This window comes from Jaculus jaculus, chromosome 5, assembly GCF_020740685.1.
Source record: "Jaculus jaculus isolate mJacJac1 chromosome 5, mJacJac1.mat.Y.cur, whole genome shotgun sequence".
Lineage (NCBI taxonomy): Eukaryota > Metazoa > Chordata > Mammalia > Rodentia > Dipodidae > Jaculus > Jaculus jaculus.
In genome coordinates, this window is record NC_059106.1 from 61,302,787 (window position 1) to 61,330,293 (window position 27,507).

Genomic DNA, 27,507 nt, shown 5'->3' on the forward strand with positions numbered 1-27,507 from the left:
GTGAGACTTAAGTGGGAAGGAAAACAAAACAAAACAGCCTTGTTTGTCTGCATGACTCCCTCTGACATTTAAAAGGCTGTAAGCCATAAACCCTGTGTCATTCGATTAATAATTTCTTTATTCTGGAAAAGCAAATCAAATTCATATTCATATAAACACTGACATTACAAAGTACAGGGAAAAGAGAAGGAAGGAGGAAACAAACCCTCTACAAATCCTGCTAATACTGTCTCACCCAACACGAGCATAATGCTTTGTCCTACATTCAATCACTTATATAATAAACCACAAATACAGTCTTCTCTGGAAGATGCACTGTTCCTCTTTGAGATGGCGGGGAAACGGGACCAGAGGTGAGGGTAGGAGGCTTTATTCTTTTGGCAGATCTCAGTCATTATAGATATTGCTGCACTGTTAATAAAAAATATATGCTTCTCTGTAAAGCATTTAAAAAAAAATTCCAAGGATGAGATGGCTGAGGTCTCAGCTCAAGTATCTCCAAATGCATTGTTGTCCATTCCCTGATCTTTCCCAGTGTTATTTCTTTGTTGTTTTCCGGATCAATGCCATTCTCTGAAAGGAGAAAGACATAGGCAGTTAGTATCGGTTTGAGTCAGGAATTTTCTAGAACATCCAGATACAGCTTGCAGGTAGCTTGGGGACCTGCCGTTGCAGGGCCACTCAGCAGGCTTTTTCTCACGTTTAAAGAAGCCAGTGTGTCCAGATCATGGAGCAGAAGAATTATTGTGCCTGTTGTGCTTGGAAACAGCTCACTTTTTCAAATCACAGTAGCCAGTTAACTTACAACAGAGAGGACAGCAGCCCTGTCAAAGGGAGGTCGATAGTACTGCTGGATTGGCCGAGCAAAGGGACAGCTTGCTCCACAGGAGAAGCGGTGTTCTTACACTGACCCTAGGTTTCCTGTCAAAATGGTAGCAGACAAAGACTAAACTGGGACACAGGCCAGAATTCCTGACAGAAGAGCCTGGGTACTATCTCTCTGTCTCTGACCTGCCCTGTATTCACAGGGCCAAATATGGCATTCACACTCGCAACAATAAGTAAGAAAGATTTCATTGAGGAGGTATGGAGCAGGTGAGTATCACCCACACTGGAAGAGCAAGAGTCAAGAAATATAAAGCTGGTCGTGGTTGTACACTCCTTTAATCCCACTGTGGAGGGTGAGGTAGGAGAACTACTGTGAGTTTAAGGCCAGCCTGGGTAGAGTGAATTCCGTAATAGCCTGGACTATAGTGAGACCTTGCCTCAGAAAAAAAAACAAGCAATCAAGAGCTTTAAAGTGATAACCATCAGTGCTGAGAGGAACTGCGAACCCACATGAGATGAGAGGACCAAGGGAAATTGACTTGCTGCTGCCTCTAACCCAATCTGGCCTCTGCTGCAGAGTGGAGCTGTAGGGGAGTGAGAGCCCGGGAAAGCAGCTACATGTACCTGCTCAGAGATGAAGTTCAGGGGGTCATCCCTGGCTGTCCCCAGGACTCACCTGTTTATGAGCTTCTGTCGTGCAAGCTTTTTTATAGGGTCGGATTTCTTCAGAGCCAAATCCTGGGATCCACATGTTCCACTGGCGCTCTGCAAGGAAGAAGCAAGCAGACAGAGAGGTACTGGAAAGCAGTGTTAGGAGGACGTGATACCCACAGACAAGCCCCAAGGAGGACAAATCTAGGCCCTGACTATACTGATTCTACTGAGCGATTCTGTGGAGTACAAATGAGGAAATGGCATGAAGTCTCCAAGATTTGTTACTGTGGTTCTGGGGACTGGACTCAGAGCTTTGCACAAGTGCTATGTCACTGAGATTCTGAGATATAGCCCCACTCCTTTTATTTTTTTTCTTTTCCTTTTCCTCTTTTTTTTTTAAATTTTTATTAACATTTTCCATGATTACAAAATATATCCCATGGTAATTCCCTCCCTTCCCACTCCCACACTTTCCCATTTGAAATTCCATTCTCCATCATATTACCTCCCCATTACAATCATTGTAATTACATATATACAATATCAACCTATTAAGTATCCTCCTCCCTTCCTTTCTCTACCCTTTATGTCCTCTTTTTTTTTAAAAAAATGATTTATTTATAGGGAGATAGAAGCAGATATATAGAGAGACAGAATGGGCACACTGCAAACAAACTCCAGGTGCATGTGCCACATTGTATACCAGCTTACGTGAGTCCTAGGGAATCAAACCTGGGTCCTTTGGCTTTATAGGCAAGTGCCTTAACCACTAAGCCATCTCTCCAGCTCACCCCCCCTTTTATAGTGAAAAAAAGTATATTTAGCACTAACTAGCTGAATTCAATTTATTATTTATTTTTTTAAAAGAATATGTATTTATTTATTTGAGAATGACAGAGAGAAAGAGGCAGATAGAGAGAGAGAATGGGCGTGCCAGGGCCTCTAGCCACTGCAAACGAACTTCAGATGCGTGCACTCCCTTATGCATTTGGCTAACGTGGGTCCTGGGGAATCAAGCCTTGAACCAGGGTCTTTAGGCTTCATAGGCAAGCTCTTAACCACTAAGCCATCTCTCCAGCCCAGCTGAATTCAATTTAGATGGTCCTAATTTTGTTGGTAACATGCAAAGCATTATAATCGGGAAGCAGCTGTAAAACATTTGCTGTCAGGCCTGATCAGGGTAGTGACTTTGGCCTCATCAATGTCATAAACTTTCCTCACAGCTTATTTGGAGCTGATGCTTCTTAGCCTTGATGTCCACAGTGAACACAAGTGTGTTGTTGTCTTCTACTTTATGGCTGACTCTGTGGTCAGGAGGAACTTGGTGATGGCTTAGTGATCCAGCTTGTTTTTCCTGGGGGCGCTCCTCCCAGGGAATGTAGGCTGCCTCCAGAGGCCAGGCTGAGGGGCACTGTCTTGGGCGGCTGGAAGGGCTTGTTGCTTCGGACGCCTCTCAGCACAGCCTTCTTGGCTTTCAAAGCTTTGCTTTGGGTCAGTTTTGGGAGGGGCAGGAGCTTTCTTCTTCACTTTCAGTGCCATCTTGGTGGAAAGTTTTTTTATTTTTCCAGGTAGGGTCTCATTGTAGTTTAGGCTGACCTGGAATTCACTCATGGCTATCCTCCTACCTCTGCCTCCCAAGTGCTGGGATTAAAGGCATGTGCAACCATACCCAGTTTTTATTTTTATTTTTATTTGTTTTTTGAGGTAGGGTTTTACTCTAGCTCAGGATCACCTGGAATTTACTATGTAGTCTCAAGGTGGCCTTGAATTCATGGCAATCCTCCTATCTCTGCCTCTGAAGTGCTGGGATTAAAGGTGTGTGCTACCACGCCCGGATTTTTTTTTCTTTTTTGGCAGCAAGGCCTTACTCTAACCTAGGCTGATCCGAAAAGTCTTTGTAGTCCAGCCTCCCAAGTACTGAAATTAAAGTAGTGCACTACCACACCAAGCTACTTTTTAAAATAGTTATTATTTATTTATTTGAGAGAAAGAGGTAGAAACAGAGAGAGAGAGAGAATGGACACACCAGGGCCTTCAGCTGCTGCAAATGTACTCTAGATGTGTGCAGCACCTTGTGCATATGGATTACATGGGTCCTGGGGAATTGAACCTGGGCCCTATGGTTTTACAGGCGAGCACCTTAAACGCTAACCCTGCTTTTTAAAGAAAGGGTTTCATGTATCCCATGATAACCTTGAACTTGGAATGTAGATAAGGTTGACTTTGAACTCCTGATCTTCCTGCCTTTACTTCCCAAATTCTGGGATTAGAATTGTGTACTATTATGTGCAGAACTCTGAGAGAAGATACATACATACATACATATATATATATTTTTTTTTGAGGTAGGGTCTCACCCTAGTCCAGGCTGACCCGGAATTTACTATATAGTCTCAGGACGGCCTTGAACTCACTGCGACCCTCCTACCTCTGCCTCCTGAGTGCTGGGATTAAAAGGCATGTGCCACCATGCCTGGTTTGAGAGAAATTTTAAAAATTTATTTATTTATTTATTTATTGGTAAGCAAACACACACTCTGGGTGCATCAGGGCTTCTAGCTACTGCAAATAAATTCCACATGAATGAGCCACTCTGTACATCCGGCTTTATATTGGATACTGGGGAACTGAACCCTGGTTGCTAGGCTTTGCAGGTAAGCACCTTAACTATTGAGCTATCTTTCCAGCCTGGCACCATTTTGTTATTGTTTTAAGCCACCTAGTTTGTGGATCTTTGTCACAGTAGCCCAAAGAAACAAAAATACCTTCCTTTAAAAAATTGGGGCTGGAGAGATGGCTTAGTGGTTAAGCGCTTGCCTGTGAAGCCTAAGGACCCCGGTTCAAGGCTCGATTCCGCAGGACCCATGTTAGCCAGATGCACAAGGGGGCGCACGCATCTGGAGTTCATTTGAACTGGCTGGAGGCCCTGGCGTGCCTGTTCTCTCTCTCTCTGTGCCTCTTTCTCTCTGTGTCTGTCGCTCTCAAATAAATAAATAAAATTAAACCAAAAAATTTTTTTAAATAAAATAATCATCTCAGGGGGCTGGAGGGATGGCTTAGTGGTTAAGGCGTTTGCCTACAAAGCTAAAAGACCGAGGCTTGATTCCCCAGGAACCATGTTAGCCAGATGCACAAGGGGGTACGTCTGGAGTTTGTTTGCAGTGGCTGAAGGCCCTGGAGTGCCCAATCTCTCTCTCTTCCTCTTTCTCTGTCAAATAAATAAATAAAATATTTTTTTAAATAAAATATTTTTAAAACATTAATCTCAGAGGCCAGGAGTGGTGGTGCACACCTTTAATCCCAGCACTGCAGAGGCAGAGGTAGGAGGATCGCCATGAGTTTGAGGCTACCCTGAGAATACAGAGTGAATTCCAGGTTAGCCTGAGCTAGAATGAGACCCTACTTCGAAAAACAACAACAACAACAACAAAAAAACACCCAAAACAAAACAAACAAACAAAAACACCCATGCTATCTTGCTACCTCAAGGTTCATAGAACATTGCAGAAGAGGGAGGCAGAAAGCCACAAGATGGGAAGGTGATTTCTGATGTACTGTCCCTACCCACAGAGACCAGCTGGAACATTCATGACCCCACAATGAGTACAGACAAATGCAATGTGGAAATGAGGAGGGTCCTCAATGGAACAGGGGTGAAGGAGAGGGAATATAAAAACATAGTCTGAGGGCTAGAAAGATGGCTTAGAGGTCAAGGAGTTTGCCTGCAAAGCCGAAAGATCCTTGTTTGACTCTCCAAAACCCATGTAAGCCAGATACACAAAGGGGTGCATGCATCTGGGGTTCATCTGCAGTGGCTGGAGGCCCTGGCATGCCCATTCTTTCCCTCTCTGTCTCAAATAAATCAATAAAATATATTTTTAAAAAAACACAGTCTGAGCTGGGCATGGTGATGCACATCTTTAACCCCAGTACTTGGCAGGCAGAGGTAGAAGGATTGCTGTGAGCATAAGACAACCCTAAGAGAACACACTGAATTCTAGGTCAGCTTGGGCTAGTGTGAGATACTACCTCAAAAAAAAAAAAAAAAAAAAAAAAAAAGTATAAACTGATGAGAACATGATCATTATGGAATATGTCCATAGAATAAACTAATAAGCCTGGTGTGGTGGCATACTCTCTCCTTGCAAATAAATAAATAAAAGATAATTGGGCTAGAGAGATGGTTCAGTGGTTAAGACACTTGCCTGTAAAGCCTAATGACTCAATAACCTGGGGTTGATTCCCTAGTACCCACATAAAGCCAGATACACAAGGTGGCTTGAGTCTGGAGTTCCTATGCAGTGGCTAGAGGCCCTGAGATGCCCATTCTTTTTCTCTATCCACCTCTCTTTCTCTCAAATAAATAAACAAAAAACCAAAGCAAAACAAACAAACAAACAAAAGCAAGCAAAATCAGCCAGATGTGGTGGCGCATGACTTTAATCCCAACATTGGGGGGGGGGGTAGGCAGTGGTAGGAGGATCACTGTGAGTTCAAGGACCCTGAGACGACATAGTGAATTTCAGGTCAGCCTGGACTAAAGAGAAACCCTCCTCAAAAAAACAAAACAAAAACAAAAAGCAAAACCTCTTAACAATAAATGATAAAATAAAGCAGGTAAAAAAGATCCCAGCCCTCAAGAGGCAGAGGTAGGAGGATCACCATGAGTTCGAGGCCACCCTGAGACTATATAGTGAATTCCAGGTCAGCCTGAGCTACAGTGAAACCCTACCTTGAAAAAACAAAACAAAACATCTTTAATCCCAGCACTGGGAGGAGGATCCCTGTGAGTTCAAGGCCACCTTTAGACTACATAGTGAATTCCAGGTTAGCCTGGGCTAGAGTGAGACCCTACATTGAAATGACAACAACAAAAAACCCCAAGCAAACAAACACATACCTAGATGTAACTGGACATCTTTCACCTCTAAGGTGCTGGACTTGCGATGTCGTGCAAGTTGGCAGGCAGCTGTCACCACACTCTCAATAAAGTCATCAGCAATCTGTAGCAGCATCTGGAGAAGCACAGTGAGGGAAATAACCATCACACTGGCAGGGTAGGCTCCTGTTGCCAGGACAACTGTTTTCTGTCCGCATCACATTATTCAGTCAGGCTTTCTATTAGGAGACTCGGACTCAGCGTTTGGGCCAATGTGGGGATGAGTAATGAGGAGGACAATAGAAACATGACTCAAGTGAAGTGCAACTCATGCCTTCTTGAAGATGTACTTTCTGTTCTTCCTGCTCATTAGATATCAACACAATCCCTACATTCTTCTGAATTAGGTGCAAAAACAAAAGGAGTCATCACAATTCCTCCCCCACAGCCACTTAAAACACTTGCATTGCCACACTTACTTAGTCCTTATAATACTTTTGTGAACAAAGTGGAACGGGAATTTTATCTTTTTATTTTTTAGGTAAGGTCTCATATAGCCCAGACTAGCTTCAAACTCCTGATCTTCCTGCCTCCATTTCTCAAGTGAGCCACTTCACCTGGTTTATCCTCAGGCTTTAGAGTACGATGCCAAGACTCATACCAATTTGCTCATGATCTATAACTAGAAAGCAGTGGAAACAGGATTCAGCCTTAAGGGTAAGTCCACATCCTAAGGTTTTTATTTATTTATTTTTTATTTTATTTGTGTGTGTATGTTTCAGGCAGGGTTTTAATCTAGCACAAGCTGACTTGGACCATGCTTTGTAGCCCAGGCTTGCCTTACACTCACGTCAATTCTCCTACCTCAGCTTCCCAAGTGCCACCATGCCTGGATTTTTTTGGGGGGAGGGGATATGATATGTGTGTTCATTTGTGTGTGAGCAAGTGTGTACCAAGAAGTGTATAGAGTGTAGACATGAGGGCTGGAGAGATGGCGTAGCGGTTAAGGCATTTGCCTACCAAGCCAAAGGATCCTGGTCCAACTCTCCAGGACTTACGTAAGCCAGATGCACAAGGGGATGCAAGCATCTGGAGTTTGTTTGCAGTAACTGGAGGCCCTGGCCATTTTTTCTGCCCCCCATACCTTTTCTATCTGAAATAAACAAGTAAGAGTCTCTTACTGTTTGTCAATCTACTTGCCAAGCTAGCTGGCCTGAGAGATTCTGACCAAGTCTCCTGTCCCTGACTGACTTCTTGCCACAGGCCCACTGATGCCTACCAGAGCAGAGTTTTTAGGTGGGTTCTAGGAATCCACTTGCACAGCAAGCACTTTATCCACTGAGCCATCTCCACAGCCCGATTTGATTGTTTGTTTTTTTTTTTCCCCCTGAGGTAGGGTTAGCCCAGGCCGGCCTGGAATTAACTAGGTAGTCTCAGGGTAGTATTGAACTCATGGTGATCCTCCTACCTCTGCTGGAATTAAAGGTGTGTGTCACCATGCCTAGCCTTTTGTTAATTTTTTTTTTGAAATAGTCTTACTCTATAGTCTAGGCTAACCTGGACCTCAAGGCAATCCTCCACTTCAACCTCCCCAGTGCTAGGATGTTTAAGCATGCATTAACAGGCATGGTTGTTTATCTGGACAGAAACTGATCCTAGATCTCATGTATCCTTAGCAGTGCTTTACACAGAGCTATATTCACAGCCTTTGTAGCTACTTATTTATGATTGCTGAGCTTTCTTTAATCTGTTCTCCCTACCTCATTCCCCAATTAAGTGCAATTTCTCTATTTTTTTTTCCTTTTGAAACACTATCTGGAGAATACCAGGCATGACTTTCTGAAGTGGCCTCATTATTTTCCAGTGGGAGGTGCCATGTGGAAAGGCAGAAGGTCTCATGGCTAAGGCTGGCCATATCTGTCCCTGGGCTTGTGTATGAATGCACATTCTAAGGGCAATGAAGAACTGGAGCAAGGGACGCTTATCCGCACTCCGTAACTTGAGACGTGAGCCAACACGCTGTGGGTGTGAAGCTGACATGCGTACAGTGAGATCATATCACCATGGTGTAATTCTTTTTTTTGTTTGTTTGTTTTTTTGCGAGGTAGGGTCTCATTGTAGCCCAGGCTGACCTGGAATTCACTATGTAGTCTCAGGGTGGCCTCGAACTCACAGTGATCCTCCTACCTCAGCCTCCCAAGTGCTGGGATTAAAGACATGCGCCACCACGCCCACTGTACTAATTCTTGAAATAAACTTGCATAATTTTTTTTTTTTTTTTTTTGAGTTAGGGTCTTTTTTCCAGCCTCAAAAACCTGATCTTGGGCTGGAGAGATGGCTTAGCAGGTAAGGCACTTGCACTTAAAGCCAAAGACCCAGATTTGATTCCCCAGGCTCCATGTAAGCCAGATGCACAAGGTGGCACATGCATCTGGAGTTTGTCTGCAGTGACTGAAGGCCCTGGCACACCCATTCTCTCTATCTATCTCTTGAACTGCTTCTTTCTCTCTCCCTCTCTCAAATTTAAAATATACATATAAATAAATAAACCTGATTCTTAGGGCTGGGCATGTTGGTGCACACCTTTAATCAGGAAGCCAAGATAGGAGGATTGCCATGAATTCAAGGGCAGCCTGAGAGTACAGAGTGAGTGCCAGGTCAGCCTGGGCTAAGGTAAGAACCTATCTCAAAACAAACAAACAAAAACAACAACAACAACAAAACAATGTGACAGCCCAGTATGGTGGTGTACACTGTTAGTCCCAGCACTTGGGAGGCTGAGATAGGAGAATCGTTATGTGTTTGATACCAGCTACAAAGTGAATTCTAAGTCAGCTTCAGTTAGAGTAAAACCCTGCCTCGAAAAGCAAATGAACAAAAAAGCAACATGAGGGCCAGAGAGATGGCCTAATGGCTAAAAGCACTACTGCACAAGCATGAAGGCTGAAGGAGGACTGAGGTGACTGAGTTTGATTCAGAACCCATGTAAATAGCTGGGCATGGACGCATACTCTGCAACCCTAGTCCTACCAGAAGCAGAGATGGGAGCATTGCTGGGGATCCTAAAACTGCCAATGTTCTGGACAGTGAAGAGAGTTCATCAGGAAATGAACTAATGTGCACTGGAGGGGTCATCAGATATTCTTCTGTGGCCTCTGTGTAGGGTGTCACATCTACAAACACACAGGCATACCCTACCCTACACATACCATACCACATCTACTCACACGTGCATGGGGAAAAAATCCTAGGAGAGGGCTGGGCAAATGGCTCAGTGGGTAAAACACTTGCTGTGCAAGTGTGAGGGCTGGAGTTTGGATCCTGACCCTCATGTAAATGCTGGGTGGGCATGGCACCTTCTAATCCCAGCACTCTAGAGATGGAGACATGATCCTTAGGACAAGCTGTATAGCCAGACTAGCCAAACTGGCAATGTCTGAGTTCAAGTGAAAGATCCTGCTTCTGTAGGACTCAAACCATCTTACCTCCTCTACATCTTCATCCAACTGCTCATTAGGATCCACTTCTCTTACTAAGTCCTGTAATTTCTTCTTGGTTAATACCTAAAGTGATTGGGGGAAAATGTTTCAGTGAGTATTAAGCAAGTAAAACAATTCATTAACCCACACTGAAAAAAGGCCGTCAAATGGTGAATTTTACTTCAAGTTTCCAGAGTTCACAGACAGCCTTCCCTGGAGGTACTGCTACAAAACTATTTTCAGGACAGAAGTAACTTAGCCTGCAAAGTTTAAGAACCCAGGTTCAATTCCCCAAAACCATGTAAAGTTAGATGTGCAAGGTGGCATATGCGTCTGGAGTTCATTTGCAGTGTCTAGAGGCACTGACACACTCATTCTCTCTCTTCCAAATAAATAAACACAATAAAAGCCAGGTGTGCTAGTGCACACCATTAATCCTAACACTAGGGAGGCAGAGGTAGGAGGACAGCCATGAGTTCGAGGCCACCTTGAGACTACATATGAGAATTCCAGATCAGCCCGAGCTAGAGTGAGATCCTATCTCAAAAAAACCAAACAAATAAATAAACAAAACATTTTTAAGGAGTAGAGAGATGGCTTAGCAATTAAGGCACTTGCTTGCAAAACCTAAGGATTGGACTACATTTCCCCAATACCCATGTAAAGCCAGATGCACCAAGTGGCACATGTATCTGGGTTTCATTTGCAATGGCTGAGGCCCTCCCTGGTGTGTCCATTCTCTCTGTGCATCTCCTATCTCTCTCTTTCTGCTTGCAACTAAATAAATAATTTTTTTGTTTTGGTTTTTGGTTTTTCGAGATAGGGTCTCACTCTAGCCCAGGCTGACTTGGAATTCACTCTGTAGTCTCAGGGTGGCCTTGAACTCTCAGTGGTCCTCCTACCTCTGCTTCCTGAGTGCTGGGATTAAAGGCATGTGCCACCACGCCCAGCTACAAATAAATAAATAATTAAAAAAAAATTTAAATAGCCAGAGCCGGACATGGCAGTGCACACCTTTAATGTACTTGGGAGGCAAAGGCAGGTAGATTACCATGAGTTCAAAGCCAGCCTGAGAGTATATACTGAATTCCAGGTCAGCCTAGGCAAGAGTAAGACCTTACCTCAAAACCTAAAAAAAAAGTAACCAAGGAAAAAACAGAAAGAATGGTTTAGAAGAGAGGTCAGTAGTCAGTATTCAAATGTAAACTTCATCTCTCTCCCTTTTTAGTATTTTATTTTATTTTATTTTATTTTATTTTATTTTATTTTACTTTACTTTACTTTACTTTACTTTACTTTACTTTACTTTACTTTACTTTACTTTACTTTACTTTATTTTATTTTATTTTATTTTATTTTATTTTATTTTATTTTATTTTATTTTATTTTTTTGAGAGAGAGAGAATAGGTACACCAGGGCCTCCAGCAACTGCAAACGAACTCGACACATGCACCTCCTTGAGCATCTGGCTTACATAGGTCCTAGGGAATTGAACCAGGGTGCACTAAGCAATCTCGCTCTCTCTTTTAAGCTGGGTATGGTGTGTACACCTTTTTATTTTTTATTTTTTTGAGAGAGCGAGAGAGAGAAAGAAGCAGAGAGAGATATAGAGAGAATAGGTGTACCAGGGCCTCCAGCCCCTGCAAATGAACTCCAGATGCATGTGCCCCCTTGTGCATCTGGCTTATGTGGGTCCTGGGGAATCAAACCGAGGACCTTTGGCTTTGCAGGCAAATGCTTTAACCACTAAGCCATCTCTCCAGCAGCCTCCCCCCCCCCCCCCTTTTTTAAAGATTTTATTTTTAGCTGGTCATGGTAGCACATACCTTTAATCCCAGCACACTCTGGAGCAGAGGTAGGAGGATCATCATTGGTTCCAGGCCACCCTGAGACTACATAGTAAATTTCAGGTCAGCCTGGACTAGAGTGAAACCCAACCTTGAATGGGCATGCCAGGGCCTACAGCCACTGCAAACAAACTCCAGACACATGTGCCCCCTTGTGCACCTGACTTACCTGAGTCCTGAGGAATCAAACTGGGGTCCTTAGGCTTCATAGGCAAATGACTTAATCGCTAAGCCATGTCCCCAGCCCTCAACTCTTTTTCTTATTGTGCCTCTTTGTTCTCTACAGAAAGCAATTCCCAATTCTTCAATTACCATAAACTACATTCTGGCTCACGTGGGACCTGGAGAATTGAACTTGGGTCCTTATGCTTCAAAGGCAAGTGCCTTAACCACTAAGCCATCTCTCCAGCCATATACTGTTTTTAAAATTCATTTATTTGGAAGCAGAGTGAGAGAATGGGCACACCAGGGCCTTCTGCCACTGGAAACAAAATCCACATGCATGAGCTACTTTGTTTGTGCATCTGGCTTTAAGTGGGAACTAGGGAATTGAACCTTGATTGTTAGGCTTTGCAAACAAGCACATTTAACAGCTGACCAATCTTCCCCAGCCCTAAACTATATCCTTCATTATCTGTGTTGCCTTCAGAAATACTCATCCTCACATCTTCCTTCATGCTCAGCTCACAAGGCTCCTTTCTGATGCCTTTCCAGTAAGTGTGGCTGTCATCCTTTTTTTTCTGAGGTAGGGTCTCACTCTAGCCCAGGCTGACCTGGAATTCACTATGGAGTCTCATGGTGATCCTCCTACCTTTGCCTCCCAAGTGCTGGGATTAAAGGCGTGTGCCACCACGCCCGGCTTGTCCTTGCTTTTTAGGTTGGTTGGGTCTCATTCTTGCCAGGCTGGCCTGAAACTCAGTAATCCTCCTACCTCAGCCTCTCCTGCTGGTATTATGGGTGTGAACTACCACACCCAACATCATCTTTCTTTTGTTAAGTATAACTGTTTTTTTTTTTTCTTTTCAAGGTAGGGTCTCACTCTAGCCAAGGCTGACATGGAATTCATTATGTAGATACAGGGTGGCCTTGAACTCATGGCGATCCACCTCTGCCTCCTGAGTGCTGGGATTAAATGCGTGCACCACCACACCTGGCTATAATAAGTGTTTTAATGTTAAACAGTACAAAATGATCAACGAGGGGCTGGGGAGGTGGCTCAGTGGGTTAAGGAGCTTGCCTGCAAAGATTAATGACCTAGGTTCAACTCGCCAGTACCCTACTTCGAAAAACCAAAAATAAATAAATAAATAATGTAAAAGGAGGATTGACCATAAATTTGAGGCTAGCTATGACTACATAATGAGTTCTAGGTCAGTGTGGGCAATACAGTGAGGTCCTGTCCACCAAAAGAAACAAACAACCATCTGTCATATGCAAGGGTTTGTGCTAGTATATGTGTCTATATGGGTACATACACATATGTATATGCATAAATATTGTACATGGTAATTCAAAAACAAATAATTTTTTTCAAGGCAGGGTCTCACTCTAGCATAGACTGACCTGGAATTCCCTATGTAGTCTCAGGGTGGCTTTGAACTTAGTATGATCCTCCTACCTCTGCCTCCTGATTCTGGGATTAAAGGCATGTGGCACCACACCCAGCTGATAATTCTTTTATTTATTTATTTTTTGTTTTGTTTTTTTGAGGTAGGGTCTTACTCTAGCTCAGGCTGACCTAGAATTCACTATGTAGTCTCAGGGTGGCCTTGAACTCAGGGCAATCCTCCTACCTCTGCTGTGCTGGCGTGCACCACCACTCCCAGCCTGATAATTCAATTTTTAAAATGTTAGAATCTCAGAGGGAAAAGACTTTTCTGTTTCAAAGGAGAGAAAGAGGGCACACCTGAGATAGCTATGTCTCACACCATTACAGGTCCAAATGACAGGAAGAGGTGCCCATGAGAAGGAAAGAAAAGGGAAGGGAAAGGAAGGGGAGGGGAGGGGAGGGAAGAGAAGGGAAGGGAAAGGGAGGGAAGGGAAGCCAATACCTGATTGTTTTCAGGGCTAAGACGACCTCCTGTCCCAGGAGTGCCTGGAATCTTTACCACAGTAGTGCTATTGGCCATGGAGCCTTGTGGAGGGGTGCTGGCTGGTTCCGGTTTTATGGATGAGAAATTGGAGAGGTTGATTAGAGCTGAGGGGCCAAACTGGTTCATAATCTGCCGAGCTTTGGACTTCAACTCATAGAGCTTATCTTTCTTTTTGGAGCTGTGAGGACCAAGGCCAATTAGCTGCAGAAGGAAAATAGAAGTGAGAATTAACTATAGAAACACTTGGAATAAACGATGTTTCGGAAGTAATGTATGAGATTTGTTAGACTTTGAGAGTCTGCAGTACATCTGATGGAGACCATTTGATACCTACACATTAAAATGTAGGGAATGAAGACTGTTCATTGATCTTACCTGGTTTTTATAAACCATCTCATCTCCACAAAAGCTAAGTTAAATGGTCCACAAAATTGAAATAAGGAACAAAGCATATGAAATGAGGAATTTTATTTACAAAAATAAACTAGAATAAGCAAGACATTTTTGAGGACTTTCATAGAAATGGGATACCAGGTTAAATACGACATGCATTACTTTTTATGTATCAAATAATGTTAAACTCAAATATGGCAAAAACAATCACATACTTAAAACTCAGTCACAAAACTCAGGAAAACAGGTTAGTTTATTTTCAAAATATGTTAAAGCATTCTAAAACATGCTCAAGTCTATGTCAGGGATCTGTTTGATAAAACACAATTTTTAGCCACTGTTAAAAGCTGCTCTGTATTATACATCCATGTTTTCCTCTGGGTTTTAGCAATCTTTAAGTACATGCAGAGACCCTAGCCTACAGCAGCCAAGATTCCTTAATCTTAGACCAACAAGGTTGACCCTGTGGGCATCAGCTTTGGTGTCACCAAGACCAGAAGCACATTCACCAAATCCTGCCCACAGTGGCCTCAAAGAGCTTACTTACAGCTATCTGAGTGTCTAGATCTTTAATTACGTCGGCAACAGCTGTGAGCCCGGTGAAGTGAGAGGCGGCCATTTTCAAAGGCTACCTGTAAATGAGCGACTTGAATCAAGTACTACCTCTGCCACAGAAGCATTCCAGGCTTATGACCTCTTGGCACGTCTTCACCAACCAGATTCCAGGAGAACTGGGTTCAGGGAAACTTGTCTCCTTGTTTCTACTGGATGCCAAGAAAATTACCCTTTGAGATAAGGACTCATATATACATCCCAGGCTGGTCACAAACTCACTTATGTACTTGAGAATCAATATGAATTTCTGATCCTCCAGCATCTTCCCCCTGAGCACTGGAATTATAGGAAAGTGCCACTTCACTTGGTTTATCTGGTGCTGGGGACTAAACAAAGGGCTTCATGCATACTAAGCAAGTGCACTATATTGAGCACTCCACTTTTATTTTATTTTATTTTATTTTTTGGTTTTTCAAAGTAGAGTCTTGCTCTAGCCCAGGCAGACCTGGTATTAGTATCAGGCTGTCTTTGAACTCACGGCGATCCTCCTACCTCTGCCTCCCAAGTGCTGGGATTAAAGATGTGTGCCACCATGCTTGGCCTCTGACTTTTCTGACTCAGGGTTTCATGTAGCCTAGGAAGCTATGTAACTGAAGGTAACTTTGAGCTCCTCTTCTGTCTTTACTTTTGAAGTGCTTGCAGACATGCCCCACCATGCCTGGTTTTCTTTTGATACGTGGTCTCATGACGTTGCCCAGGGTGGTCACATGAGCTTCCTGCCTGTCTCCTGAGTAGCTGTGACTATAGGCATGCTCCACCACACTCAGCTACCTATTCTACTGTTGCCCTGTTGTTGAGTTCTTTCTCAACACACTGATTACCTTTTCTTCTCTTTCTCTTTCTGTGTTATTTTGAGAGAGGGTCTCATGTATTCCAGGCTGGCCTTGAACTAGTTATACAGCTGAGAATGACCTTGGACTCCTGATCCTCCTGCCTCTACCTCCTGAGTGCTAGGATTGTAGGCATGTGCCACCTTGTCCAGCTTGGTAATAATTTCTCTAATGTCATAAAAGCAAGGCATTTTTCCAGAGTCACGTCTATACAAAAGCCCCATTAAAGTTTATTCAAGTTCCTTAGCTGCTGACAAGGTGCCCAGTTCTTCTGAGGAAGTTAAAGTTGCATTAGGATAAAGTTCTCGCTTTACCTGGAAAGTAGCAGCTTGAGCCCACACCTCAGCCTCAATCTCTAGCTCTACTCTGCCCTCATTCTACAAGATGAGGTCCTTCCTTCGAGGGTGGTGTAAATAGTGTACCTTTTTGGCCTGCTTATTTGCAAAGGCCCTAGGCAACATCAACACTAGGAGTCTGCAAAGTCGGGGCTGATGATCCTATTCCTGTAGTTGGGGCCTCAGCAGCAGGAGGTCCTGCCCCTCTCTGTTGCTCACCTAAGAAATGTAAGTAAAGAAAGAATCTAAGGAATATGAGATAAAGTGCCTTTCAGTGTTTTGGATTAACTTCTCTCTAACATGTTCAAATGAAAAACTGAGGCTGGGCGTGGTGGTGCACACCTTTGATCCCAGCACTCAGGAGGCAGAGGTAGGAGGATCACCGTGAATGTAAGGTCATCCTGAGACTACATAGTTAATTCTAGGTCAGCCTGGACCAGAGTGAGACCCTACCTTGAAAGAAAAGAAATAAAAACAAAAAAACCTGAATGTAGGGGCTGGAGAGAGGTAGGAGGACTGCTGTGAGTTTGAGGCCACCCTGAGACTACATAGTGAATTCCAGGTCAGCCTGGGCAGCAGCGAAACCCTACATGGGGGGTGGGGGACGACACTGAATGTGGGCTGGAGAGATGGCCTAGCAGTTAAGGTGCATGCATGTAAAGCCTAAAGAGCCAGGTTCTACTCTCCAGATCACAAGTTAGCCAGACGCGCTATTTTCATTCATTTATTTATTTGAGAGAGAGAGATACAGAAATAGGGAGTGAGAGAGAGAATGGGAGCATCAGGGCCACCGGCCACTGCAAATGAACTCCAGATGTGTGAACACCCTTGTGCATCTGGCCTACGTGGGTCCTGGGTAGTCGAACCTGGGTCCTTTGGCTTTGCAGGCAAGTGACTTAACTGCTCAGCTATTTCTTCAGCCCAAGTAAAAATATTTTTAAAAAGAAATTATCAAGTCATCTTTATTACTCTACTCTCACAGTTAACATATTATACCTCTCAACTGACATTTCCATAACCTAGTCAGGTATGGTGGTGCATACCTGCAATACTAGTACTTGAGAGGTGGAAGTAGGAATGTCCGAAGTTCAAGGTCATCCACAGTTACACAGTAAATTTCAGGGTGATCTGGGATACATGAAAATAGCTCGAAGTTTTAGGGGATTGGAGAGATGTCTCAGTGGTTATAAGCATTTGCTTACAATGCCTGACAACCAAGTTCCATACCCCAGTACCCACATAAAGTCAGATGCACATAGTGGTACATGCTTGCTTCTGGCAATTGGAGGCATTGGCACATCCATTATCTCTTTCTCCCTGTCTTAAATAAATACATAAATTTTTCAAAAAATTTTTAAAATGTCTTAATAAACTTAAACTACCATATCAGGCAAATATATATATATATATATATATATATATCGAACTCACGGCGATCCTTCTACCTCTGCCTCCCGAGTGCTGGGATTAAAGATGTGCACCACCACGCTGGGCTAACAATATACATTTTAATCTTTTTTAAAAATTATTTTTATTTATTTATTTGAGAGCGACAGAGAGAAAGAAGCAGAGAAAGACAGAGAGAGAGAGAGAGAGAGAGAATGGGCGCACCAGGGCCACCAGCCACTGCAAACAAACTCCAGACGCATGAGCCCCCTTGTGCATCTGGCTAACGTGGGTCCTGGGGAAATCGAGCCTTGAACTGGGGTTCTTAGGCTTCACAGGCAAGCGCTTAACCACTAAGCCACTTCTCCAGCCCAATAATATATATTTTAAAAGTAAGGAAAAAGGGCTGGAGGGTGGCTTAGTGGTTAAGGTGTTTGTCTGCAAAGCCAAAGGACTCAGGTTCGATTCCCCAGGATCCATGTTAGCCAGATGCACAAGGGGGCACACGCATTTGGAGTTCCTTCGCAGTGGCTGGAGGCCCTGGTGTACCCATTCTCTCTCTCTTTTCTGTCAAATAAATAAAAATAAAATATATTTTTTTAAACAGGTAAACAGCCAAGCTTAGTAGTGCACGCCTTTAATCTTAGTACTCAAAAGGAAGAGGTAGCTTGGTGTTGCACCAGGAATAGATGGTAAGCCACTATTGCTGAAGACTCCACATACTTGGGCTGCAAGGTTACTGAGAAATCCTGCTGGAACTGAGCTGATAACCTCCTCAATGTAGACCAGCTGACAGAAAGCTGGAAGAAGCCATTCTGCATGCAGTTCAATGGGAGAAAGAGAAATCACCAGTGAAAATACTCAACAGTGGACACTGCAAGCCTTATATTTGGCCAACCAGGCCAAATGAGCCAACAAGTGCAATAGTGGCACATCTGTCATAGCGGAAACCAACTTCCATCTAATTGGACTGGAGGCCCGTTCCATTGGAGGGAATAAATCCCTGATACTGAAAAGTTAAAACAGGGGTAGTCATGAGCCCTAGGGGTGTAATATCTGCTGCTGTCTGGCTAACTGTATATACTATGCTTATCAAACTGCCCAGTAAGCACTTCTCTTAATGTTCATATCCTTTATTAATGCTACTCTCACTTTTGGTAGAGAATCTTCTCTTTTCACGTGGCAGTGACCTTGGGATGACTCAGAAGGCATCATGGCACTGGAAAGAAGTAACAGGAGTGCTCAATAGAGCAATATCGCTATCACACCTTCCAAAGCTCAGGGTCCATTGCAGAAGAGGTGGCAGAAAGAATGTAAGAGCCAAAGGAAGGGCAGGACTCCTTACAATGTGCTCCCCCCAGACACAAAATGGCCTGGATATCCATGACCTCACAGTGCCTGACTCTACCTACACAAGACCATCATAATAGGAGGAAAAGATCATGGCATCAAAATAATAGAGAGATTGACTGAGATGGGGAGGTGATATGAAGGAGAATAGAGTTTCAAAGGGAAAAGTGGGGGAAGGGAGGGTATTACCATGGGATATTTTTGTAATCATGGAAGTTGTTAATAAAAATTTGAAAATAAAAATAAACAAATAAAGTGTGTTTTAAAAAAAAGGCAGAAGTAGGAGGACTGCTGTAACTTCAAGGCCACCCTGAGACTACATAGTGAATTCCACGTCAGCCTGAGCTAGAGTGAGACCCTACCTCGAAAAACAAAAACAAACAAGCAAACAAAGTAAAAGAAAACATTATAGCCTGATCAGAATGGTCAATGATTCCATGTCCAAATGACCTGTTCACTGACAACTTCCACCAAATACAACTGTGGATGACGCTGACCATGCTCAGTGGAATGAAGCGACTGTGAATAACTTGAATTCCGTTATGCCATATATTGTAGCTGCCTTTGGGCTACTTAATTTCTAACTCTCACTTCCCCAGGAAGCCAAGAAATAGGCATAACTGTGGGATGTTACCAAAAGTAAATCTAAAAAATATTTAATGGCATTTATTGTATGTGCTACAAGATTCATAGTACCTCTGGAAAATCTATGCCTCAGAGAGTTAAGTGAAAGTACTTAGGGTTGGGAATGTAGCTCAATAATAGAGAGTTTGCTTAGTGTATGTAAGGCCCTGGGTTTATATCTTCAGACCTTTAAAATAAGAAATTATTTCATCAAAACAAAATACTAAGGTCTGATCCACACCTGTAATGCTAGCACTTTAAACACTGAGGCAGGATGATCCTGTTGACCTCAAAACCAGCCTTGGGTACAGCATCAAGAGCTGTCTTCAGAAAAAAATAAATAAAATAAAATAAAAAATAATAATAATAAAAGGAGCTGTCTTCAGGGCTGGAGGGATGGCTTAGCGGTTAAGCATTTGCCTGCAAAGACAAAAGATCCCAGGTCGATTCTCCAGGATCCACATAAGCCAAATGCATGCATCTGGAGTTCATTTGCAGTGGCTGGAGGCCCTGGCATGCCCATTCTCTCCCTTTCCTGCTCTGGGAAAAAAATAAAATAAATAAATAAGTAAATAAATAAAATACATTAAGAGAAAAAAAAAAGCTATTTTCAGCCTAAGACTACTCCAGGTTAGCTTGGGCTAGAGAGACATTCTACCTTGAAAAAAATCCTAAAATAAATAAATAAAACCAGATGGGAATATTGGCTTATATCTATAATCCCAGCACTCAGGAGGGGATTAAAGGCATGCACCACTATGCCCAGTTTATTTCTACTTTTTTTTTTTCAAGGTAGGGCCTCATTCTAGTTCAGGCTGACCTGGAATTCACTATATAGTCTTGGGGTGGCAGAGGCAGAAGGCTCAGAGTTTGTAGCCTTTATTCCCAGCACCTGGGAGACTAAAGTAGGAGGCTAACCTTGAGGTCAAGGCCACCCTAAGACTATTCAAGATCAGCCTGGGCTAGAATGAGACCCTACCTCAAACGAAAGAAAGAAAGAGAGAGAGAGAGAGAGAGAGAAAGATAGAAAGAAAGAAGGAAGAACTAAACGAACAGATAAATAAATGGAATAGAGGACTGGAAATGGTAACAGCAAGGTTGGGGAGATGACTCAGATAAAGCACTTGCTGTGCAACTTTGAGTATTTGAGTTTAGATCCCCAGGAAAAGCCAGAAGCTATGGCATGCTCGTGGAATCCCAAATTATCTATACTAAGAAGAGAGGCTAAGTCAGGACAGCTACTCAGAAGCTCCTAGAACAGTGCACAAGAGACTCTGCCTCAAACAACCTTGAAGGCCAACCTGAAAGTTGTTCTCTGATCTGCATAGATATGCTTGAACTCAAATACACACATACACCAAATAAATAAATGTTAAAAAGAAGTGGTAGCTGGGTGTGGTGGCAAATACCCTTGACCCCAGCACTCGGGAGGCTGAGATAGGATTGCTGTGAGTTCAAGTCAGTCTGGGCTAGAGTGAGACCCTACCTTGAAAAAAAAAAAAGTAACAGGGCTGGAGAGATGGCTTAGCTGTTAAGTGCTTGCCTGTGAAGCCTAAGACCCTGATTTGAGGCTCGATTCCCCAGGACCCACGTTAGCCAGATGCACAAGGGAGCTCAGGCATCTGTAGTTCATTGCAGTGGCTGACGGCCCTGGCGCACCCATTCTCTCTTTCTCTATTTGCCTCTTTCTCTCTCTGTCGCTCTCAAATAAATAAAAAAAAAAAAAGTAACAAAGAAAGTTTTTTAAGAAAAAAAAGTAACAGTGGCCAGGCGTGGTGGTGCATACCTTTAATCCCAGCACTTGGGAGGCAGAAGTAGGAGGATGACTGTGAGTTCAAGACTACCTTGATACTACATAGTGAATTCCAGGTGAGTCTGGACTAGAGTGAGACCTTTGAAAAACAACAACAACAAAAGTAACTAGTGGGTCTGGAGAGATGGTTCAGTGGTTAAGGTGCGGGTGCATGCATCTGGAGTTTGTTTGCAGTGGTTGGAGGCCCTGGTGCACCCTCTCTATCTCTCTGCCTCTTTCTCTCTCTCTCAAATAAAAACATAATTTTAAAGTAAGCTGGGCATGGTGGCGTACACCTTTAATCCCAGCCCTTGGGAGGCAGAGGTAGGAGGATCACCTTGAGTTTGAGGCCTCCCTGAGACTACATAGAGAATTCCAGGTCAGTCTGGACCAGAGTGAGACTCTACCTCAAAAAACCAAAAAAAAAAAAAAAAAAAAGAGTAAAAGCAAGCGGTCTACAGGAGTTTGATGAGGTACTGTAGACCTTTGACAAGTTGGCTAGGGAACCTCTTTGACTAGAATTTCTAAATCTATTTTAGTGCCTGGACCAGACAAGTTCTAATGTCCCTTCCAGCTCTCACAATCACTATAAATTTTAGGTCCATATGTGAAGATTTCAAAGTTTGTACCAGGCGTGGTGGTGCACGCATTTAATGCCAGCACTTAAGAGGCAGAGATAGGAGGATCACTGTCAGTTTGAGGCTGTCCTGACACTACATGGTGAATTCCAGGTCAGCCTAGGCTAGAGTGAGACTCTTACCTCAAAAAAAGAAAAAACAAAACAAATGGTGAAGCTGAGTATATTTTGCAAGTGCAGATAAAGATGCTAACAGGAACAAATTATTAATTAAACTATCAAGCTGGGCACTGTAGTGCATGCCTGTAATAGCAGCACTTTAAGAGCTAAGGCAGGAATATCGACATGAGTTTGAGGCCAGCCTACCCAATATGGTGAAACCCTATCTCAAAAAGACCAAAACAGAGCTGAAGAGATGGCTCAGCATTTAAAGGTGCTTTCTGGGGCTGGAGAGATAGCTTATCAGTTAAGGCACTTGCCTACAAAGCCAAAGGACTCAGGTTCGATTCCCCAGGACAGACATAAACCAGATGCACAAGGTGGCACATGCTTCTGGAGTTCATTTGCAGCTGATGGAGGCCCTAGCATACCCATTCTCTCTCTTTCTCTCTCAAATAAATAAATAAAAATATTTTTTTTTCTGAAAATAGGGGAGGGGGAAAATTAATTTTAAAGGTGCTTTCTTGCAAAGCCTGACAGCCTAGGTTCAATTTTCCACTACCCATGTAAAGCCCCATGCACAAAATGGCACATGCATCTGCAGTTCTTTTGCAGGAGGGCCTAGCATGCCCTTTCTCTTTCTCCCTCTCAAAATAAGTAAATATTCTTTAAAAATCAGACCAAAATGCCGGGCGTGGTGGCGCATGCCTTTAATCCCAGCACTTGAGAGGCAGAGGTAGGAGGATTGCCATGAGTTCGAGGCCACCCTGAGACTCCAAAGTGAATTTCAGGTCAGCCTGGGCCAGAGTGAGACCCTATCTTAGGAGGAAAAAAAAAAAAAAAAAAGACCAAACTTTTTTTTTTTCAAGGTAGGGTCTCACTCTGGTCCAGGGTGACCTGGAATTCACTATGAAGTCTCAGGGTAGCCTCGAATTCACAGGGATTCTCTTACCTCTGTCTCCTCAGTGCTGGGATTAAAGGCATGTGCAACCATGCCTGGCTAAGACCAAACATTTTTAATTAAACTACCTATGAAATGGTGACATGGGCATGCTTTCTTTTATAATTTGGTATAAATATATTAAAAAAATTTCTTGGCTTATTTTTATTTATTTGAGAGCAACAGTCAGAGAGAGAAAGAGGCAGAGAGAGAGAGAAAATGGGCGTGCCAGGGCCTCTAGCCACTGCAAACGAACTCCAGATGCATGTGCCCCCTTGTGTATCTGGCTTACGTGGGTCCTGGGGAATCAAGCCTTGAACCGGGGTCCTTAAGCTTCACAGGCAAGCGCTTAACAGCTAAGTCATCTCTTCAGCCCCCCCCTTTTTTTTTTGAGGTAGGGTCTCACTCTAGCCTGGGTTGTCTGGAACTCACTATATAGCCCTTAAGCTGGCCTTGAACTCATAATGATCCTCCAACCTCAGCCTCCCAAGTGCTGAGACTAAAGATGTGCACCACCACGCCTGGTGTAAATAAGTTTTAATCAGTTGTACAGGGTCTTGAAAACAGTACAGGCCAAGACCTCAGAAAATCAAAACAAAACAAATTAACAGTAGTTTGGGGCTGAAGTGATGGCTTAGTGGTTAAGGCACTTGCCTGTGAAGCGTGAGTACCTAGGTTCGATTCTACAGTACCCATGTAGGCCAGATGCACAAGGTAGCACATGTGTCCGGAGTTCGCTTGAAGTGGCTAAAGGCTCTGGAGCACACATTCTTTCTCCCTCCCTTCCTCTCATTTTTTTTCTCTGCTTGAAAATACACACACACACACACACACACACACACACACACACACACAACAGTAGTTCAACTAACTTCACTATATAGTCTCAGGGTGGCCTTAAACTCAGGGTGATGCTCCTACCTCTGCCTCCCAAGTGGTAGAACTAAAGGTGTGCAGGGCCCAGCTTTCTCTCTCTCTCTCTTTTTTAAAGACTTTTATGTAGCCCAGGCTGGCACTGAACTCACTAGAAAGCCTTGAATGACCTCAATCTGAACCTCCAGCTTCCACCTCTAAAGTGCTGGGTTGATAGGAATGCTCCACTATGCCTGGCTAAATCAGCTCAGTTGTCTGCAACCCCTACTTCAAGATAAGAATTAACTGGAACATTAATCCAGTTTAAGCCCTAGTTCAAGTTGCTCTTTCTTGGTCTCCTAAATTTTAAATATATCTTAATCTACTGCAAGGAAAAGCTTTACACATGTTCCCTTTTTTCTATCTTGAATGTCTATGCTTCTGTGAAAACACAGAAATTTAGTTCTCAAACACTACACTACAACTACATAAGTACTCTAAAAAGAAACAGTCCTTGAATTAAAAGGCTTTAAGAAAGGGGGCTAGAGAGATGGTTCAGAGGTTAAGGTGTTTGCCTGCAAAGCCTAATGACCTGTGCTCGATTACCCAGTACCCATGTAAAGCCAGATGCACAAAGTTGAACATGCATCTGTATTTCCTTTGCAGTGGCTACTAGCCCTGGCATGCCCATTCTCATTCTCTCTGTGCCTGCAAATAAATAAAATGCTATTTAAAAAAAGTGGAGGCTAGAGAGATGGCTTACCAGTTAAGGCACTTGGCAGCAAAACCAAAGGACACAGGTTCGATTCCCCAGTACCCATGTAAAACCAGATGTACAAGGCAGTGCATGTGTTGGAGTTTGTTTCCAGTGGCTAGTGGTCCTGGCGTGCTCATTCTGTATCTCTCAAATAAATAAATAGTAAATAAACTAGTTTTTTTTTTTAAATTTTTTATTTATTTATTTATCTATTTATTTGAGAGTGACAGACACAGAGAGAAAGACAGAGAGGGAGAGAGAATGGGCGCGCCAGGGCTTCCAGCCTCTGCAAACGAACTCCAGACGCGTGCGCCCCCTTGTGCATCTGGCTAACGTGGGACCTGGGGAACTGAGCCTCGAACCGGGGTCCTTAGGCTTCACAGGCAAGCGCTTAACCGCCAAGCCATCTCTCCAGCCCTAAGTAAACTAGTTTTTAAAGGAGTGGATTGGTGCTTTCATTCAGGGACAAGTTTTGCATAATTATTATTTCTGTTTTGTTGATGGGAAAACAGATATGGAGCCAGGTGTGGTGGCACACGCTTTAATCCCAGCCCTTGGGAGGCAGAGGTAGGAGGATTGCTGAGAGTTTGAGGCCACAAAACCAAAAAAAAAAAAAAAAAAAAAGGAGAGGGATCCACTAAGAAAAATTTTTCTCTCTCTCTTTTGCTTTGGTTTTTCAAGGTATCTCTGCCTCAGGCTGACCTGGAATTCACTATGTAGTCTCAGGGTGTACTTGAACTCATGGCAATCCTCCTACCTCTTTGAGTGCTGGGATTAAATGTGTGTGCCACCATGCCCGGTTTTTGGTTTTTCTGTGTTTTTTGTTTGTTTTTATTTTGAGACACATGTTAAATAGGCCTGAATCACTCAGTACTACAGAATTTCAGACAAAGTACTAAATCTCTGAGCTTATTTTTCTGTATAATGGGATTTACAGTATCTATTTTGGGGCTGTGATAGAGGTGATACAACGCTTGAAAATGCTTAAACTGTGCCTTGTCTTGAGTAGGTTTTACTAAAAGAAATTATTATTGCCTGGTGTGGTGGTGCATGCCTTTAATCTCAGCACTCAGGAGGCAGAGAAGGATCACCTAGAGTTTGAGGGCACCCTGAGACTACATAGTGAATTCCAGGTCAGCCTGGGCTACAGCGAGACCCTACATCAAAAAAAAAAAAAAAAAAGGAAATTATTTTTTGAAGTAGGGTTTCACTCTAGCCCAGTCTGACCTGAAAGTCTCAGGGTAGCCTCAGACTTTCTGCACTCCTCCTACCTCTGCCTCTCAAATGCTGGGTGTGTGCCACTACACCAGGCAAAAGATTATTATTGATGGAGGGAAGTGACTGATCCAATTCATTTATCATCCAAAAGCAGTAAATGTTCCTGCTAAAAAATAAGCCACGACTTACTTGGGACTTTTTCAATAGCTTATTAAAAATAGTATTAGCCGGGAGTGGATGTACACGCCTTTAATCCCAGCACTCAGGAGGCAGAGGTAGGAGGATCGCTATGAGTTCAAGGCCACCCTGAGATTACATAGAGAATTCCAGGTTAGCCTGGACTAGAGTGAGAACCTACCTTGAAAAAAAAAATATTAAAGCTAGGTGTGGTGGCACACGCTTTTAATCCCAGCACTCTGGAGGCAGAGTTAGGAAGGATCGCTACAAGTTCTGAAGTCAGCCTGGGACCACAATATGAGTTTCTGGTCAGTCTGAGCTAGAGTGAAGACCCTACTTTGAAAAACCCTAACGCTAAAACTAAACAGGTTTCTTCACTGATGACGTTCACTGTAGCTATGTCAATGCTTATAACAGGACTCAAAAAGTATTAGACTCTGTAGAAATGTCCCACTTGAGTATGAAGGTGGAGGAGATTCTGGAAACATTTATTCAAGTAATTTTAACCAAACATCTCTTACTTGTTACACACAGCAGAGCAATGTAACAAACTTATGGCTTAACTCTTGTCAGTTGTGATCATAAACCTTCTTTGGACCTTACATGTAAAACCAGTTTAATATGATCTTTTCCCGTCCTTCCATCTTTGACATTCTATTTGAGATGCAGGTATCTGTGCTCAGTGGGATTGACTGGAAAGGGATTCAAACCATTGGCCAAGTAAATAACTGAGTTCAGACTGCTTCCAAAACTCCACATCCGATTTAGAATCATGAAGCATAAAAAAAAAAAAAAAAAAAAAAAAAACGAAGATTTTTTCGTGCGGGCTTTCTAGATTATGTGACAAGAAAGGCCAAGTAGGAAGCGAGGAGTCTCTTTCCCCTGAATACATCTTTTATCACTCTAGGTCCAGAGACACGAGATGAAGTGGGGGGAAAAATTGTTAAATCTTTTCCAAACCCCTCTTTTCACCGGAGGCTTGCTCTCCCCACGACCCCTTGGATGCACGGCTTCTAGAAGCTCGTGTGCCCGCAGCCCCGGTCCCCTCTGGAACTCCGAGTCTCAACGCCCCGATCTGGTCCTCCACCCGCTCTCCTGTGCCCGCCGCTAAGTCAAGTTTTCTCATTGCCTCTTCGCTGCCCCGTTTCTGAATCTCTGCGAGCCTGGCTCTCCGCTTGTCCCGCAAGGAGCCCCCAAGTCCCGGCGGCTCCACTTTTACCTCTCGGGAGACCGTGTCTCCAACGCCCCGTTTCTTTCCAAGCCTTCTCCCCCCCCCCCCCAAAAAAAAAGTATCGATCCTCGCCATCCTGTCCCTCTCAAGACCGCTCTCCCTCGGGTGGGTGCTGAACTCAGCGCCGTCCCCGCTCCCCTAAAGTCTCGCTGGGAGCCCAGGTCCCCCCGACAATCCGCTCTGCTTCTCGTCCGAGTCCCGAACCGTGCTCACCCCCCCCCCCAAGCCCCGCCATCAAGTCCCCGTCCCAAGAGCCTGATGATTCCTCACTGCCCTCCCCCGTCTCCTCCAACCTCCTAGTTGTGCCAACACTGACCCAACTGTGGTTCTGGGTCCTGACTCCCTCCTCCCGCTGCTCGTCCTCAACTGCCAGGGCCCAAGACTCACAGGCAGCAGCGTCTATCTCCCCATGATATGCGGAGACTGCCCCAGTGAAGCTTTCCTCTCAGCAGCCGGTCCGACTGCGCGGCCCTGCCCGAGTACTTCCGGC

The 27,507-nt window shown here is 43.7% G+C and overlaps 1 protein-coding gene across 2 annotated transcripts; it reads right to left on the reverse strand.

The window, feature by feature from the left end:
- Positions 1-100: 100 nt before the first annotated feature.
- Positions 101-27,507, reverse strand: Taf12 (TATA-box binding protein associated factor 12). 2 transcript variants are annotated; one of them, XM_004671255.3, is made up of 6 exons: positions 27,405-27,507; positions 13,740-13,982; positions 9,847-9,924; positions 6,383-6,497; positions 1,505-1,593; positions 101-573 (listed from the first exon to the last, which is right to left on the reverse strand). In XM_004671255.3, exons 2-6 carry the CDS (start codon positions 13,905-13,907, stop codon positions 538-540), a joined length of 486 nt encoding a protein of 161 aa, XP_004671312.1. In that variant the 5' UTR covers positions 13,908-13,982; positions 27,405-27,507; the 3' UTR covers positions 101-537. The 2 variants fall into 2 exon arrangements, with proteins under 2 accessions (XP_004671312.1, XP_045004550.1); XM_045148615.1 differs by having other exon boundaries at positions 27,334-27,470.

Coding starts and splice junctions, on each gene's coding strand:
- Taf12 (XM_004671255.3), bottom strand. CDS start 13,907: ATGAACCAGTTTGGCCCCTCAGCTCTAATCAACCTCTCCAATTTCTCA. Junction 6,498..9,846: donor TGGATGAAGATGTAGAGGAG/GTAAGATGGTTT, acceptor GTGCTTCTCCAG/ATGCTGCTACAGATTGCTGA. Junction 574..1,504: donor CGACAGAAGCTCATAAACAG/GTGAGTCCTGGG, acceptor TTCTCCTTTCAG/AGAATGGCATTGATCCGGAA.